The sequence below is a fragment of the Xiphophorus hellerii genome, chromosome 1 (assembly GCF_003331165.1).
Source record: "Xiphophorus hellerii strain 12219 chromosome 1, Xiphophorus_hellerii-4.1, whole genome shotgun sequence".
NCBI lineage: Eukaryota > Metazoa > Chordata > Actinopteri > Cyprinodontiformes > Poeciliidae > Xiphophorus > Xiphophorus hellerii.
Window position 1 is genome coordinate 31,686,933 of NC_045672.1, and position 19,710 is coordinate 31,706,642.

At 39.7% G+C, this 19,710-nt stretch overlaps 1 protein-coding gene across 1 annotated transcript; it reads right to left on the bottom strand.

Moving 5' to 3' along the window:
* Positions 1-43: 43 nt before the first annotated feature.
* On the bottom strand, positions 44-19,265 carry LOC116720670 (macrophage mannose receptor 1-like). Its single transcript, XM_032564059.1, has 11 exons — positions 19,130-19,265; positions 18,626-18,699; positions 14,715-14,888; positions 9,288-9,498; positions 6,808-7,140; positions 5,895-5,995; positions 5,657-5,765; positions 3,489-3,673; positions 1,741-1,954; positions 595-927; positions 44-491 (listed from the first exon to the last, which is right to left on the bottom strand). The coding sequence occupies exons 1-11, from the start codon at positions 19,263-19,265 to the stop codon at positions 364-366; spliced, it is 1,998 nt and encodes a 665-aa protein (XP_032419950.1). The 3' UTR covers positions 44-363.
* Positions 19,266-19,710: the final 445 nt, after the last annotated feature.

Here is a 19,710-nt window from a genome sequence, read left to right on the forward strand (position 1 = left end):
ATGTTTTCTTTCTGATTTTACACATAAAGGTTGCAGAATGTTTTATGAATATTTTATGATTAATCTGATTTGCAATCAGATTAATTTGTCTTCACAATCTGAAGATTTGGATCAGCGGCCGCTTGTTGCATCTGGACTGACCTTCTGTCAACCAATGAGATAAATTCAAGCTGTTTTCACAGACGGTCGATGCAGGTGGAAACATTTTATTTTTATTCAGAGCAATATTTTTATTGGTCAATTAAAATGTTGTTACATGGTTTTAGTTACAGTTTACAAAACGATTTTCTTCCATATTTCATGCTCAGATTATTAAACAGGTAAAACAAAAAGTTTTTTTCACTTCATTGTTTGTTTATCCAGCTAAAAGCTTCGTGTCGAGACTCTTACCTCCTTCCGCAGGTTTTCCAGGATTGCAGGGTCGTTCAGATCCAGAGCCGAGTTTCCCACCAGCTTCACCTTCACTGTGTGTCGTGTGAAAGGTTCAGTGTCTTTAAGACAAACAAAGCAAACGTTTTATCAGATACATGGTCATTTCAGGTTTGTCGTCCTATTTTGTCCTTTGGTCCAACCCAACCACTGATGGCGTCTCACCATGGTAGCAGACGAAGGTCTTCTCTAAGCCACATGGCCAGTCCTCCCACTGACCGGAGAGTCTGAAGTTTGCCACGGTGCAGTTTTCCACCCCGCCTTGAGGCTGTCCTGATGCCCAGTAGGAAAACAGGAACAGGTTTCTGTTGGACCACTTCCAGGTGTCTTTGTAGAGACCGATCCAGACGGTCAGACCTGCAGGCCTCGCAGTCCTTATCTGCTCGTTCTCCTGCAGGCTCCTGACGCTGGCCAGGTCTGTGTAGTGCAGCCTGCAGTAGCTCTGAGCGTCGGTCCAGTTCATTGATGTGCTGATGTAGAAAAATTTTGCGGTCTGTCCTGGAAACAGACCAGAAGAGAACCAGAGAGACTGCTTGGAGACATGGGTTGAAACGTCTCCAGTTCCAATTTTTAATTTGTTTTTGATTTGTGACACCTCCTTGCAATCAGTCAACAGTTAATCAAGTTTCTCTCAGCACTCATTAATTTTTTTTAAGAAATGGTTTAAAATCATTTATAGGGTGACCAAATGTCCTCTTTCCCCTGGACATTGTCTTCATTGATTGTCCTGGTTTGTGTTATTTTTCAGGGACCAGCAGGAATGTTTAAATCTCCTGGTGTGATTTTCTTTCAGCCGTCCGGAGCAGACAGAGCCGCTCTGCTGCTAAAGTTCACAAAACATGAGAGTAGCTTTATGGATGAAGCTGAAAATAAATTTTCTTCATAATATCCTGTTCACAACAGAGTGAGCGGCACCATGCAGCGTGTCCATACTGGCCTCCTGTAGGTCAGTATGGACACAGAATGTATAAAAAGATTGTGCAAAATGAGAATTTATCTCTTAAACTAAAGGATGATCAATTTTATTGTTACATTAAATATAATTTCAGATTTTGTGGTTCCCCAGGTTGGCTGAAATCATGACTTATTACCGCTAGAGGTTAATTTTCTAAGCTACAACTTTGTAACTATTGAGGATGCAATGATATGAAATTGCAGATTAATATTGATATCTGATATTAATACTGCTTTAATTACTGTATTTACTGATATTTACCAATACTATATCTATTTCTCTGCATTTATTCATAAACAAACCTTAAAAATGAAATTCAAACGGTTAATAAATCTGGATTTGTTATAAATTCTTACCGCTGGTGTTGGCACAGATGAACCCATAAAGCCACTGGCAGGGAGCGTCGTTCCAGTATCCATTATCATACATGTGAGTGCAGTCCACTGTGTACCAGGCGCTGTTTGGCTCACCAGCTGACCAGTATCTGTAGTTTCCATCTGCTCTGTAGAAACCTCCGTCTGACAGCGACCATCTCCAGCTGATCACATCAAAGTACAGACCGATCCAGGCCTGTCGGACAGAACGACTTACAGCCACATCCAAACATCTGCCTGCTTTGAATATTCGATCTACGTCACTTCCTGCAGGTTGGTGGGAGCAACATGGCTCCTGGTTGAATCGGCATAAATTCAGCCTGGAGTCAGTAATCTGGATTTTCTCTACCACTGGAAGCTTAGCTGAAATATTTCTACGCCACAAACTTGAAAAATGATTTCAGAAGAGAGTGATCATTGATGGTCAATTTTAATTATGCTGTGCTGATAGGTGTTGATCAAGTTGGGCTTTCATAAAACTGACCCAATTCAAAGGCTTCGTCTTTGATGGCAGTCTCTCATTACAGAGTTCATGTTTAGGTGCAAATACTCTGAAATAAGATGACATTTACAATATGTTCATTAATTAAGATCAGTTTCAAAAGAAGCTGAAACTTGGTTGCTTCGTCTATTGGTGAGTTTCACCCAAAACCTTCAAAGTGTAATTTAAATATTTAAAGCACCAAATACTGCAGAGTCAGACCCGACATGTCTGTGCAGCAGTGGTTTGGATTCCAACTTTTATGAAATCATGAGTTTTCATGAGTCCAGGATTATGAATATAAGAGGCTGAAAAGTCTTTTTGTTGGAGAGAGCTTCAAAACAATCAGAGGAAATAATAAAAAACAACCTTAAATCAACAAATAACTTTGGTCTTTACTGCATTTTTACTACATTTGAACAAATTCATCTATTCCTGTCAGAGAGGAGAGAGTGAAGCTGTCTGGATCTTTGGTCATCAGGCAGAGCAGAGGGAACTAGAATCTGTAGATCTACGTTTGAGGTGCCATTCTCATCTTACAGAGAAAATCCACAGACAGGAAATTTGCATGACTTATCAGGAGGTGTTTACTCTGTTCAAGACAAACCTGGATCCTGCTGCTCAGGATCTGGAGGATTCAAATTGCAAACATCATGCAAATGGATTTTAAAACCTTCGTTGTGGAGAGAGAAAAAAGTGAAAGTCTTTGCAGCATTAAACTAACAAAATGTTGGAATTAGTTCAGGAAAACAAAAAGTTTCCTCTCACAAAAATGTGAATGAGTTTGGTGAGCAGCAGTTTGAAACAACAGACTTAAACTAATTTCTCATCTTCACACGTGGTTCCAGTGAAACGAAGGATAAAAACAGGAAAAAGGGGAAAACAGTTGCATTTTTCTGGCCAATCACTGATTACTGATCTTTAGAAAGACTTGCCTGACCTGATGATCACAATATTGGCTGATATCGTTTTTTGTCAGAAATGTTGCTAAATATAGTAAGAAAGTTGCTGAGTTGGCAGCAGTGAAGTGATTTTTGTAACTGTAAACGTGCAGACATGAGCTGGTGGGCCGGTCTGTCAGCCGAAGCCTCACTGCAGAGCAGAGGATAAGATCAGCTTCACATCTAAGCATGAGTTGATCACAGATCTCAAGAAATTAAGAAAACTGGTGTTAATAAATCAGTACACCTCCAGTTATTTCAGCTCACTGAATATTTTAAAAGAAAACAGAGGAAAATATGGAGTTTACGTCTGCAGTGGATCCCATTCTGCTCACGTCTGCCATGCCGTTCAGCATGGTCACCATGTTCAGACTGTCCACAGTGACCAGGTCCGTGTAGCGCTGCCTGCAGTAACTCTGCGCCTCGGTCCAGTTCTTTGGGTCATAGATGAAGTGGTACTGACGTACAGGGAGAGACCAGACGGAGCCCAGAACTGCCGAAACGCAAGCAGGAAGATTAAAATAAGAACAAAACATTTTCATGACAGAGATCTGTTATGGTTTTATCAATAGAACAAACTTTAAAAATAAATTCTTAACGGTTTCCAAACAGAGCTCAACTTAGCTCAGATGTTTTAGAAAAGGACACACACATTGAACAATTACAAAACATTCTGTGTGATTGTATAATTATATACTGGGAGTATAAAATTGAATCCACTTGCCTGATGCACTGAAGAGCCACAGAAGAACGTTTTCCATCCTTGTAAATGTTGTGTAGTTCAGTTTGTGGCTGCAGACGTTTATCCTCTGGGTTTAAACACGTCATGCAAAATGATCAAGTTGAATGATTTGCGTTTGAGACGACAAGTGTTTATTCTGACAGATGCTGTAATATCAAACCAAATAAAGCAGGTTTTAAATTACAAATGACTCATTTGACTCCTGAGGCTTTTCCTCCAGAGATCCTCCCAGTTCTCTGGAAAGGGCTCACATGGCAGTAGCCCAGGGCGCCGAGTCCGGGGGCGCCCAAACGTTGTTTTGTTTTAAGTGAATGTGTGTTTTTTAGATCCTCTCCATGGGCTGCCACCTTATCGTGGTGGAGGGGTTTGAGTGTCCCAGTGATCCCAACCAGTCTACGTGTTTTGTGGACTTGGAGAAAGCGTTCGACCGTGTCCCTCGGGGAGCCCTGTGGGGGGTTCTCCAGGAGTATGGGGTACCGGGCCCTTTGATACGGGCTGTCAGGTCCCTGTATGACCGGTGTCAGAGTCTGGTCCGCATTGCCGGCAGTAAGTCGGGCTCGTTTCCAGTGAGAGTTGGACTCCGCCAGGGCTGCCCTTTGTCACCGATTCTGTTCATTACTTTCATGGACAGAATCTCTAGACCAGCCAAGGTGTTGAGGGGATCCGATTTGGTGGCCTTAGGATCTCATCTCTGCTTTTTGCAGATGATGTGGTCCTGTTGGCTTCATCAGGTCATGATCTGCAGCTCTTGCTGGAGCGGTTCGCAGCCGAGTATGAAGCGGCCGGGATGGGGATCAGTGCCTCCAAATCCGAGGCCATGGTCTTGAGCCGGAAAAGGGTAGAGTGCCTTCTCCGGGTCGGGGGGGGGGGGGGGGGTGTCCTGCCCCAAGTGGAGGAGTTCAAGTATCTCGGGATCTTGTTCACGAATGAGGGAAGAAGGGAGCGGGAGGTTGACAGGCGGATTGGTGCAGCGTCTGCCAGTCAAGCGGCGCTGTACCGGTCCGTCGTGGTGAAGAGAGAGCTGAGCCAAAAAGCGAAGCTCTCGATTTACCGGTCGATCTACGTTCCCACCCTCATCTATGGTCATGAGCTTTGGGTCATGACCGAAAGAATGAGATCGAGGATACAAGCGGCCGAAATGGGTTTTCTCCCCAGGGTGTCTGGGCTCTCCCTTAGAGAGAGAAGCTCGGTCATCCGGGAGAGACTCAGAGTAGAGCCGCTGCTCCTTCACATCGAGAGGAGCCAGTTGAGGCTCAGGCATCTGGTCAGGATGCCTCCTGGACGCCTCCCTGGTGAGGATGTTCAGGTCCCACCAGGAGGAGTTTAACATAAACTGAGCTGAACTAGAAATTATTTGATCAACGAACCAAAAGGGGAACATTATCTGAATATGGCAAGACCTAAATGACAATAATAAACCCAGAAATGATCACAGAGGAAACACAAAATTAAACCAAAACTACTGAAACCAAAGGCAGATATGCATGAATTCAATAAGGTTACATGAATTTTACAAAAAAAGGAATCAAACTGAAAACTCAGCTAAAAGCTATTTACACAGATCAGGTTTGAATAATGTTTCAAACATGTTGAAGAACTGTGACTAGAAGAAAATCTATTGTCTCACATCAACACATCATTTTGCTGTTTAGTTAATATGGGTTTTACATATTTTTTATTTTAAAAGATATAAGAAAAACTGAGAAAGTCTTCTCCTCAGCATGTCGTCGTCTCACTGCAGGTCTGTTTCCTCCTCCTGGTGGAAGATTTTTCCATCCTGCTGTTTCTTCCAGCTCAGCTTGACGTCTGCTTCCACGCTCTGCTGCTTCAGCTGCTGCTGGAGCTGAAGCACAACAGTCACTGAGCCTGGCCAGATTCATTCCAACATTTCACTGACACACTTCTAAGTTTGTCTGGATTCAAATAATATTTCAGCTTAAATGCTAAAACTCAAATTTCTGGGATCTTTTACCTCCTCCTTCATGTTTTCCAGGACCGCAGGATCGTTCAGATCCAGAGCCGAGTTTCCCACCAGCTTCACTTTCACCACTTGTATTGTGAAGGACGGAGAGTCTTTAAAACAAATATTTATAACATTTTATTAGAGTTAAGGAGGGAAAAAGTATTTTAGAAAAGATACTCTGGATACTGGATGTGAATGCTGTTTGCAGTGACACTGTTCTGGCATCGGAGTAACAGAGTCAGTGTGTCGGGATTTTACTTAATCAAGTAGCTATGTTTCCTTCAACTTAAATTTGACTTTTCATCACAGTCATACCTGACGCCTTGAAATTTTCCTCTGTCTCTTTAAGAACCTCCTACACTTCCTGACACGCCCCTTTCAGACGTCATCACAACAATGCTACTCCATTAAGCCGTTTACATACATTCTTCGGAGTGTTGGTCTGAAAAATAGTTTGTCTGAGTTCAGCAGAGGTGCAGCGTTGCTGCTGCTAGTCTGAAGGAGCTGAGAGGGGAGGCTCAGGGAGGAGAGCTCTGTGGAAACTGGTGGCACTTTGTATGAGCAAATGTTTAGGCACCCTGAATGGTTGCCATGGAGATTCAAGGATTTCTCAAACATGCATGAAAGAATCAAGGCAACAATCCAGGTATGTTGTTGACGAGGGAATAACATTATAACATGATGTAAACGTTACCCTTACCGACCTCGTCCCAGTGTGAATGACACCATCGCTTCCTGATTCCTGCACCACATCAGGAAAATGCATAACTGTGATTCTTCTTCTACTCTGAGCTCCATCAGCCTGCCACAATATGAACCACAAACAACTCCAACCAGGAAGTGGCTCTGAAGAGTTTTTACCTTCTAGCATAAGAAACAAACCTTCACGTTTCCATTAAGCTCAGACCGATGAGCAGCTTACCATGGTGGCAGATAAATGGCTTCATTTCATCACATGTCCAGTCAACCCAGACGCCAGAGCTGCCAAAGGTCGCAACGCTGCATGGCACCGTCTCAACATCAGGTTTGCCCTCTGCCCAGTGTTGAAACCCGTACATGTGTCCGTCCGACCACTTCCAGGAGTCTAGGTAAAGGCCGATCCAGCCATACTTGCCCTTTGGTATCCAAGATTCTATGTATAAGTTCTCAGACTGGTTTGTGGGAAAGGCCAGGTCTGTGTAATGTTCCCTGCAGTAGCTCTGAGCCTCCTCCCAGCTCATCCCAGCGTCGACGAAGAAAACCCCCGTCTCCTCTTCTGAAAATTATAGAAACTAGAATTACACAAAACATGAGAGTAGCTTTATGAATGAAGCTGAAAATACATTTTCTTCATAACATCCTGTTCACAACAGAGTGAGCGGCGCCGTGCAGCGTGTCCATACTGGCCTCCTGTAGGTCAGTATGGACACAATGTATAAAAAGATTGTGCAAAATGAGAATTTATCTCTTAAACTAACAAGGATGATCAATTTTATTGTTATTGTTACATTAAATATAATTTCAGATTTTGTGTTTCCCCAGGTTGGCTGAAATCATGACTTATTACCGCTAGAGGTTAATTTTCTAAGCTACAACTTTGTAACTATTGAGGATGCAATGATATGAAAATGCAGATTAATATTGATATCTGATATTAATACTGCTTTAATTACTGTATTTACTGGTTTCTATCTGACTTACATGTTTACTAACAGCTGCTAACTGAACCCATGAAAAGATTTTCTTTACATCTAACTAACATCTACCTTCAAAATAAGAGCATGAATATAAAGGACCTGAAGACTTTTAATCTGTCAACAACCAAAACTTCAACATGTCAAAATTTATTCAACTGGAAGTTTACAAAGCAGCCAGGTAAATTAGTCCTTTTTTGATTTTCTGCAATAAAATTTAAAGTGTTTGTGGTACTAATTTAGAAATATTTGTGATATTTGTACTTATTTATGACGGTAAATGCAACATTTTATTACTTGCTGTATAGATCATGGACTATAATCTGACATCAATGAAGACTGAGGCAGCAGTTTAGGGCAAGTAAGAAAGTTTTTGACAATTTTTGAGAAAAATCTGCAATAAACTCCCAATTATATATTAGGACAAAAAAGTGCGGAGATTTGTTGATTTTGTGTGAATTTCCACAATAATCTCAAGAAACTGGAGGGACTGGGTCATATAATCTGGCAGTAAATAGATAAAAACTGCATTGATTTGACTGAAAACATATTCAAGCCACTCAGTGTTTAGTCTAGAATCTAGAGGGCCATACAAAAAGCTATGGTGGGCCAGATTTGGCCCACGGGCCTCGAGTTTGACACATGTGATATAGACATTGATTATTAAACACAAAGCAGGAAATGTGTATGATAAAGAAAAAAACATGATCTTTCTATTAATGCAGCTCATTAGTGGAAGTCTGCCAACCACTGCTGTTGGTTCTTTGCTAAGAACATGTTTTAAAACCAGGGGCCCATCTCTCATTTCATTGGCTAAATTACAGTCCTAATAAAAGACTCTTGAATCCTATTATACAATCACAGAAAACAGCAGAAAAACCTACAACAAACAAAACAAATGAAAACAAAAAATGCTGCAACTGCAGGAAATAGAAGCAAAGGATAAAATGCTGGAAAATATTAAAACAATATCACATATGAAAAGCTGCAAACTTGCTCCAGACCACTAGGGGGAGTCTGGAGCAGGTAATATTATCTACAGAAAACATAAATATGTTTCTGTTTTATAAATATTGGAAAAGACTGCGTGTTTGAAAAAGACAAAGTGTAATACATTTTCTTTCTTAACATTCCATGAAATCAGGTGTTCAACTTGAGGCTCGTGGGCCAAGTCTGGCCTGTCAGAACCATTTTGTGGTCCTCAAGATTATTGACGGCCGCTTAAGTACAGGTTCAGAATAACTTTTGTATGCTTAAATATTTCTGATGATGATTATTTGATATTATTTGATGTGTAAATGTGGGTCATACTTGGATGAGACAGTTGTGGGTCGGATTTAATGAGTTTCGTCTTTTTCCTTCTCCTTTTTGAACTGAATATGGAAGTTTTGTTTTGTTTATCTATTATTATGATATACATTTATGTTTTCTTCTTGATTCTTCATTCTTTCTGTGGCAATTTACTTGTTCAAAATAAAGATTTAATTTCAAAAAAATGATTTTTATTTGTGTAGTGCCAAATTATGAGTGTGAAAATATGTTAGTTATTAAATTTTATGAAGCAGAGAAGCTTATAAGAGTTTATTAATGGGTTTTTTCAATACATTCTGCTATAATTACCTTTTGCTGAGCTTTGTGCCTGTTGGCCACCAAATGGTAAGAAGTATTTATAAAAAGTAGCTAACCTGTAATCAAGAAGCAGGAAGACAAAATGAAACCAAATTCTTACCTGACCCATTGGAGCAAACCGGGTAATTGTTGTTTCCACACAACGCATCGTACCACATCCCAGAGCTGTCCATCACCCCACAGGACGGTATGTACCAAGGGAGGTTCGGCTCGCTCCGCTCCCAGTTCTGGAAGTTCAGCTCCTCACTTTGGTAAAAACCTCCAGACAACCACTTCCATCTGATCTCCTCATGGTACAAACCGATCCAGGCCTGCTGGAAACCAGAGCAGTTCGGTTACATTCAGCATCACATTTCTTTTACTGACATGTTGTTGTCTCTTCTACTGCGAACTCAGGCTTTCAATTCTAAAGAGTTACTGAACATCAGACTCTGGAAAACAAGAAACCTGTGAGCAGAGGAAACTGATACTAAGAGCAGCTCTGCTTCAACAAATTTTTACTAAAGTAAAAGTAAAGAGTAGCCTTCCAAGAAATTACTCAACATTAAAGAATTATCTGGTAAAAAGTATTCTAAAGTAACTGATCAAATGATCAATCATTTAAGATTTACAAATTACATCATCAGATGGACCAAAATATAAAGCTAAGTGGAAATTTTGGTATTTTAAGGATAAAAGTGATAATAATTCAAATGAGTAACAAAAAATAACAAAATCATGCAAAAGAAAAAAATTCTTACAAATCATTTTCTTCCAATAATAAATAACAAAACCTGCAGGTGTGTGTCTGCATTTTTGGTTAAAACATGTTTGTTTTTAATTCAGTGAATAAATTTTACTCGAGTAAAAATTACAGTGTGGTAAAAATATTCCTAAAAGTACATTTTTCAAAAAGTTACTCAAGTAAATGTAGCTAGTTATTAACCATAAGTAATGATTCATGGCATTAGACCAGAGATTTTTCTCAGTGCTTCGATGGGCGTCAGTCAGGTAAAATAGAAAACCTCCATAAAATAAGATATAATATACCGGTACTCAAAAATTACTTTTAAATCTCAGATTTAAAAAGTTTGTTATTAAACTTCAGTATTTTAGGTTCAAAAACCTCATTTATCAATACAGGATTCTAAAGTGTTCATGTATGTGTTTTACTACATAATCTACTGTTTTACAACCTGATCAAATGCAAATAAAACATTAAACTCATAGTTGTTGTATAAACAAACAAAACATTGGATAAAAACTGTTAAGATATGATCATTGCTGTATTTTAGAACGATATGGGTTCTAATGTTCAAATCTTTGTCTCATCTCCACACATGGATTAACTGCAACCCGTGAAGATTGTGCTGTTCCTCAGTCAGAGTGGCTTTTCAGTTACAGCTGCCTGACCTTTGACTTCTTTCTCAGAATTTCTCAGTCAGAATTGTTTCTGCAAATCTAGTCTCAAAACTCAAATCAAATAAATTAGAAACAGGCTGTCAGTGTGGATAAAGGGCACGTTTACAAACCCGACAACAAAGAAGAAATTACTGATTTTTGTTACACGCTGGCATCATAATAGTCATTCACAATAATGTTTGATTATTTATTTGGGTTTGACATAAACAAACAAAAGTCAGATTTTTTGTTTTTTGTGGACCTAATGGTCTTCCGTAGATCTGACTGAGTTTGTAAATAGAAACGTTTTTACATCTCCATATCTGGTGCAGACAGACGCCAAGAAGACTCACAGCTGTAAGGAAACATCGACTCAAGGCGGCTGCAGAGAAATTAACACAATTATGACAGAAATATTGAAAAGATGCTTAATTTATTTCCCTACTTCCCACTTTTGCAAAACCGAACCAGAGTCCGGTTTTTGTCTTTATCTAGCGGTTTTAGCTTTAGTCAGTCCTTGTTCTGCTCCTTGAATGCAGAGTGAATACATTTCCATTAGTTATCAGGAGTTCCTGGTACTGAGAGGCAGAGAGTCCATGGAGTCATTACCATTGCAAACCTGATGGAAATAAATCTAAAAAGCTGGCACAATGACACAATCTAAACCCAAGGATTAGAGGATTTAATGTGATTTTATGGGAGTTTCTTCAGAGTTACTTTGCATTTTGACCTGGAGCTGCTGACACGGCCTGCCTTGCATATTAACTGGACCGTTCCCGTCTCAACAGCCTGTTCAGCTGCAACGGCCTCCTTCACTCATCTGAGTCGTGTCGCTACGTTTCTGCATCTTTCCTGCTGCTCCCTCATCTGGCTGCACCCTAAAGGCGGAGAGACACTGAGAAACATTCAGATGTTTGTTCTCTGGTAGAAACATGCAAAAGTACATCACAGTGTTGACACGTTCAACCTGTTTCTGAGAGAACGAGTCGCAGATTAAGAGATGTCCTTCCTGGGTTTGGTCCACACAGCTGAGTCGCTGCAGCGCAGACAGCTGGATGGAGTGCTGCAGGGCGTGCCTCCACTAAACTCCAACACGGCTGGACGGGTCAGATTATTCTTGACCCGAACCCAATGGAGGAGTCTGGGTTTGGTGTGGAAAAACACAGTGTTGACTTCAACTGTGTGGTGAATTAAAGCACAGACTGACAGCCAGACCTTCCTGTCCAACATCAGTGTCTGATCTCACAAATGGTCCTCTGGAAGATTGACCTAATATTTTCTCCCAAACCTTTTGGAAAACCTTTCTTAAATAACTGAAGTGGTTGTAGCTACATAAGATGGACAAACATCACATTAAGCTTGTTTTTATTGGAATTAAATACTTTTTTAACTAACTGGTATTTTAGAAAAGTATCAATGTGGTTTAAGGACGAACCACAGTACAGAGACGGCTTGTCTGTTATTACGCAATAGCCAGCCACGCCCTTTCCTCACAACTCTCTTGGGCTGACTACTGACCAGTTCTCTGTCTAACAGGTCCGGAAAATCTCTAAGACCTGGGTATTACCCTAAGAGAAATCTATAAGAGATAATCTATTTAAACTGGTGGCAAAAGCGATTCGTCTAGCTCTAACTACCTCCAATCCAGAAGCTACGACCCTTTACAGTTAAGAAACAATCAGCTGAGTAGCCCTTGCAGCTGCATAATTCCAATAACCGCTCCTGTTAACGGTAGCTCGCTTTCTAAAAGATAACTCGCTCTTGGAACCGACTAGATTAAATTTAGTGACTTAGATATAAGTCCCAGGGTCATTATTTACTCTCACTAAAGGAAATTATGAAGCCTCCTATTTACTGGAATCATGTACATTGGTTTTACCTCAATTAAAAGAACTGAAAAATGATTAAATGACTCAATTAATTCCAATGTCCACCAACCTCATTAGAATTTTATAATATAAATTTATTAAGCACGCTTAAGCAGGAGTATGCGACATACAAATCAAATCTGCTTCCTCTTTTCCGTCTGCTTTTATACTTTTCACTTCCATTAGTGTGTATGTGGATTTTGCTTTACTATTTTTTTCTTGAACTTCTGCTTAATTGTCCGGAAAACTCCACCGGCCCCCAACCTGTTTCTGCTGACACTCATGGAAAGTCCCTTCTCTCCCCAACTTCCCCTCCCAACCCGCGACATCTACTGCCAGCAGGACTACACCCATCCTGCTGACTTTAACATACTTATTTCCTCTTTTTCTTATAACTCACTTTTTTATCTGTTACGATCCTTAAACACATTCATCCTGTATTAAACCATTTGAACATTGATTTCAAATCATCACAACTTTGATCTTCAGTATCAATTAATCATATCTCTTACTTACTATAAATCATCAACCATAATCATTACATAGTTAAATCATTACAGATCATTATTCAGAAATACATTTGAATAAGTCATTTAGTGATTCCTTATCTTTATTTTACTGATTGTATTCATATATATATTCAACTCAATTATTATCTTAATCAAAACACAAGATTGTTTTATTTCTCCCAGGCCTTTTTCTGCGTGTACCTGGAAAGATCTCATAACCTCATACCAGTTTTCTTGACAGGCTCTTTTAAAAATTGTAAATGATTTTAGGTGTAATCTGGATTCACACAAACTCTCAGTCCTTGTGCTTTTGGATCTGAGTGCAGCTTTTGATACAATGGACCAACAAATCCTTTTAAACGGATTACAGAATCTAGTTGGTTCTGGTTCTGCTCGTCAGTGGTTCAGCTCCTATCTCAGAGATAGAACTTTTATGGTCAGTACATGTTCCTCACAGATCCATGATGTTAACTGTGGCGTCCCACAAGGCTCTATTTTAGATCCTCTACTTTTTCATTTGTACATTTGTACATAAATCTTATCTTATCTTATCTTATCTTACATGTTGCTGTTACATGTTCAGGAACCGTGGAATCAGTTTCCACAGTTCTGCTGACGACACTCAGATTTCCATCTCGTTGCCTCGGGTTGACCTCCAGCCCATCACTGCACTTTTTAAATTGCATTTCGGACATAAAGACCTGGATGGTACAGAACTTTCTCCAGCTCAACCAGGACAAAACATTTTAATCATTTACCAGAGGATCAGAAAGAAATTAGAATTCAAAAATGACAAACTGCATCTTTCAAACCTTCAAAACAAGTCAGAAGCCTGGGAGTTTTTCTTGACTCTGAGCTACTTTTATTCCACATATTAAACAAATAGTTAAAACAGGATTTTATCATCTAAAAAATAAAGCCAGAGTTCGGCCTTTTCTCTCCCTCGCTGACACTGAGACGCTGATGCTTTTCTTTCCAGCCGTGTAGAAAACTGTAATGCTGCTTTCTGGTCTCCCAATGAAAACTCTGCTCAGCCTTCAGCTGTTACAAAACTCTGCTGCCCGAGTCCTGACCAGGACCAGAGGCCGGCTCACACCACAGCTGATTTAAAATCACTGCACTGGTTCCCAGTACGTCTCAGGACTGATTTTAAGATTCTTTTACTGGTTTTTAAATGTCTTAATGGTCTTGCACCATCTTACCTTGCAGAGCTGCTGTTACCGTTTGCACCCCTGCGGACCCTCAGGTCCTCTGGCACCGGACTGTTAACAGTTCCCAGAGTCAGAACTCACTGACGGTTCTGACTCTTCTTTCCAGTATCATGGCCCGTTTGTGGAACCGTCTGCCAGAGAACCTCAGGGCTGCAGAAAATGTTGCTGTCTTTAAGAGCTCAAAACCCGACTTTTAACTGTATTTGCTGAATTTAATCATTTCTCATTAGTCTGTGCATTTTACATGCACTTGTGTGTTTTTCCATGTTGTGTTGGGGATTAATTATTTGTTTTTGTTTGTTTTTGTTGACCTGCAGCACTTTGAGCTGCTGTTGGTATGAAGGGTCTTTATGAATAAAATTGATTGATTGATTGATTGATTGATTAAAGTCAATCTGTTCAGAATGAAAATATCATACAGGATGTGCGTAAAGCCAAATATAACAAATTTATTTTAAGATAATAAATACTGAAATGTGGTGGAAAACCCCCACAAAAAAAATACTGTAAAAAAGTCCCTGATATCAGCTTTGCAAAGAAACAGAAAAAGTAACTTTACGACAGTCGTGGAGTCCATCTGCTGCGGATCGGCCATGTTGTTCAGGATCGTCACGACCTCTTGGTTGTCCACGGTAACCAGGTCGGTGTAGGTTTCTCTGCAGTAGCTCCGAGCATCAGTCCAGTTCTTTGGCTCATAAATGAAATGGTAGTGACGTTCAGAGGAGACTGGAGCTCAGAGCTGCAGGGAAGAAACATTTTCACATCAACATTTCTCCTGTAAAAACCATAAATCACAGAAATAAAACTTAAATGTCTTTATTTGCACTCACCTGATACAGCAGCAAAGAACCACAGAACTTTCTCCATCTCTGCAGATTCACTGGTCTCCAGTCAGACTGCAGAAATCCAGATTCCAACTTTTAATCTGAAAATGCAAAATCTTGGACAAACTATTTGCATTTCAGACGACAGACATTTATAACGATGCTTTCCCTAATATCTAACCGCATCAAACACATTTTACATCCCAAATCTCTCATTTGACTCCAGAGTCTTCGCTTCCTGCCGTCCTCCTCAGGTGCATCTTCACCTGAGAGTCAGTCAGACAGCTGTGACCCGCAGAACCACTTATTGACCCGGAAAACATCCTGCAGTCAGATGTTGGGGGACTTAAACGTCGCCACCTGTTACTCCCTTCGATCTGGGCACCAAATATCGGATGCAAAATTGCCATGAAATATTATTTTAGTGAAAATTGAAAGGTTAAAAAAACCTTTAACTCCTTAAATGTCGAGATTTGACATTTAAGATTTGAAATGTAGCTAAGATAACCTGACCAATATATAAAAATTAGCCAGCTACATTACATAAAAAATATCTTTCCCTGTTGGAAAATAATAAAAATTGATATTTTAATTGGATTTCAACACCAAGCAATGAAAACACTAGAAACAGAAATCAAATTGTAATTGTTACAAATGCTACAATGAAGCATGTCCTGTTGATGAGAGTCAACAGGATAAAAGATGCAGAAGTGACTCAAACTCCACTGGACTCTTCTGGACTTCATCTAAAAGGCAACTGAATATTTTCAGAGAAGATAAATCATGAAAAGTAGAATTTGTTCCAAAAACAGTTTGGCCAAATTTCATGTCCTTTGCATGAAAACAGCCAAAGGTAATGGAAATCAGAATTTAAAAAACACACACAAATACCGGCAAGTGATCATGAAGGGTCAATTAAAAATCTATAAAAATAATCAATAAAATAGGATTTAAAAAATCCATATAATTTGTATTTTTACCTGAAGTGAAATGTGACCTGATATAAACACATGTAGATGAGTTTAAATGATATTTCTGGTCACTATTTATTTTATCAGGACAGATCTAATCGTTTGGCTTTTTATTTACTTTATTTCTTTTCTCCTTTTATTTCTTCAAGCCTACAAGAACAGGAATGTGGCTCCCCCTGGTGGACAGCTGTACACATGCAGATTCAATTATTGAGTAAATGGGATTTATTTAAACAGAGGAGCTTAAATTTAAATGTGGATAAGCTTTAATATGTAATAATTTATGCATTTTGTTCCTGAAGAAAGAAAAAAGAGCAAGCAATTTGAACTGAATCTGAGCTTTTTATTGATCTATTAATCAAAACGTCTTCTTCTGGAGATTTATTATTTTCAGACACAAAGAATCATTTTAACATTGTGTTAAATACTCTATATGAGCCACCTCAGTTAAGCAGATAAAATAATAAGACTTGGTATTACTCAAAGGATGGCATCACTGTCAGAACAACGTGGGGTTTATGTGAGAAGAGCAGGAAAATAAGGTGATAAATCCTGTAAATCCGTCTGTTCCTGTTAGAATCCGTCTTCCTTCCTCTCTGGGAAGAAAACGTTTCCATCTGGTCGTTTCTTCCAGCTCAGCTTCAAGTTTTCTTTTCCTTCCTGATCGATCAGCTTCTGCTTCAGCTGAGAGACAAACATTCATTTAATAGAGACTTTTACACCTTCAGCTCCAAACTCAAACTACATCACTTGCTTCATTTGCTTTGCATTGGGTTTCCATCTAATATGACAAAAGTTCAGTGAGAATCAGATTATCAACCTATTTAATGTAACATAAATTAATAAAAATATCAAATCCTCCTCTGCTGTCCAACATTTAACACGTTTAATTACTTTAGTTCCACTGAATGGATAAAACTGCATCCAGATCCAATGATCTGTTCCTCATTCAGACCAGTGATTCAGATCAATCAGGTTTTAAAGGGCCGCCAGGGGGCGCCAGTGGGCAGGTTGCTGCCTTGTTAAATTGTCTGGAATTAGAGGAGCAGTCTTTCAGTGGGAGGCAGTGGAGGGAAGTAACGTAGTACAAATACTTCGTTACTGTACTTAAGTACAATTTTCGTGTATCTGTACTTTACTTTTTTTGTATATATATATATATATATAGTCAACCTCCGTTCTCAGACAACAGGGAACGGAGGTTGAGGTGCCAGAGATACCATCATGGGAGGACAAGCCCCTACATGGGATGTACCACCAGCAAATAACCCAAGTGGCTGATATCAGTAAATCCTACCAATGGCTGGAAAAAGCTGGACTCAAGGACAGCACAGAGGCCCTCATCCTGGCCGCCCAGGAACAGGCCCTAAACACCAGAGCAATAGAGGCCCAGATATACCACACCAGACAAGACCCAAGGTGTAGGTTGTGCAAGGAGGCCCCTGAGACAGTCCAGCACATAACAGCAGGGTGCAAGATACTGGCAGGGAAAGCGTACATGGAACGACATAACCAAGTTGCAGGCATAGTGTACAGAAACATCTGTGCAGAATATGGACTGGAAACCCCGAGATCAAAGTGGGAAACACCCCCAAAGGTGGCGGAGAACGCCAGAGCTAAGATCCTGTGGGACTTCCAGATCCAGACAGACAAAATGGTAATGGCGAACCAACCAGACATTGTCGTAGTGGATAAACAACAGAGGAAAGCCGTTGTGGTAGATGTAGCAATACCAAGCGACTGCAACATCAGGAAAAAGGAGCACGAGAAACTAGAGAAATACCAGGGCCTCAGGGAGGAACTGGAGAGGGCCTGGAAGGTGAAGACCACAGTGGTGCCTGTGGTCATCGGGGCCCTCGGGGCAGTCACCCCCAAACTGGACCAATGGCTACAACAGATCCCAGGAACAACATCAGACATCTCAGTCCAGAAATGTGCAGTCCTTGGCACAGCCAAGATACTGCGCAGAACCCTCAAGCTCCCAGGCCTCTGGTAGAGGACCCTGAGCTCAGAGGATAAGAACCACCCGCGGTGGGTGAGAAGGGAATTTTTATATACTGTATATATATATATATGTATATATATATATAAGTTAATAAATAATTATTTTATCACTTAAATATTCACTTATTATTGTTTTTCTAAGTTAAAGTCAGTTTTGCTCTATTTGTTTCGTAGGATTCTCCAGTTAATTTTCTATTAGTTTGTTCTTTTGTTACGTTGTGTCTCCCCCATGTGGTAGCTTTACGTTACTGCACCCCAATTTAAGCCTTTTGTTGTGTTCGCAGGTCAGTTTTGTTTGTGTTCAGAGTTCAGTTGACTTCAGTTAAATTGGCCCCAAATTTGTTACTTATCCTTTGAATTATTCTTGCATTAAATCTTTATGCTTTATTAACCATTTTTGGAAGAATTAAATTGAAACTTTTTCTACTTTGAACACTTTTTTGTATATATATATATATATATATATATATATATATATATATATACCTGATAACCTGAGATAACTAAGGTTAACATAAATAAAGAATTAAAATAGAAAGCTTTGTATAAAAAAAGTAAAACATCAGCAGCATTTCTGACCTAAGATGACTGACTGTCATGCTAACAGGATTTGTTCCTAATAACATCCTAAAGAGGTTTGAACCCTGGACAAAGTGTTGGACAGGACTCACCTGCTGCAGGGTGGAGTCGTTCAGATCCAGGTAGGAGTTTCTCACCAGCTTCAGCTTCACCACATGCTTAGAATCTTTGGAAACCAACAGGCCCAGTTACATCGGTTCTGTTTCTGTTATACTGGCTGTTTTGATGCTAAACTTTATTGGTACCTTTCAAGAGCAAAATTTATAACTGTCTGAAATAACTTAAAACTGAAACTTAATGGCATCCTCTTGTTTATTTCCAATTTAAAACAATTGAGACTTTAAATTTATTTATTTTTTTAAATTAATGTTTTTTCTGGATAAACAAATGGAAAGTTTGAGCTAAAGAGATGATTTCCTTTTACCCAACTTCCCATTAAAACAAGACAAACTGATTATCAGCTGATGCGGTTAGATGAACTGGTAGCTAAACTACTTACTGCTACTTATATTTGCTGTAGGTAACAAACAGTGAAACCTAAAACGTAGTGAAGCATATTTTACCACTGAAGCAAACAAATGCTGTCTTCCTCGTACAGTCCCAGTCCTCCCATCTCCTTTGGTAGCCAGGGTCAAAGTTTGCTACTGCGCAGGTTTCTTTCGCTGAATTGGGCTCATTGCTTGACCAGTAGCTCAGCCAGCCTGAGCTACTGGTCCCTGCATCCACCCACATCCAGGGGCTTCAGAAAAGTCCAGTCCAGGCGAACTGTCCCTCAGGAATCAGCTTCCTGATCCCGTCGTTCTCCACTGGAAACGCAACAGGAAACGCAATTCGCATTTTGACAATCTGTCTTTTCCTGATAAATTGGCAAGTAAAAAATATTCAAACCAGTTTTATTTACATACTGAAGATCTCAGGTTGCACGAGCATCCGAACCTTTATGTAGAAGAACGAACATTTAAAATCCTAATACTGATAATAAAAGAAAAACAGAGGTCCTATTACAAACTATCTAGTAGTATGAATAGTAGTTAATGCATACTATTTCTGTATTTATTCACTTGTACTTATAACAAGCTGTTATGATTTCACAAAATACAACAAGGTACAAGACAAAAACTCATCTAAGAGCGCGCCCCACACTTTGGGAACCACTGGACTAAGGAATCACAGAACA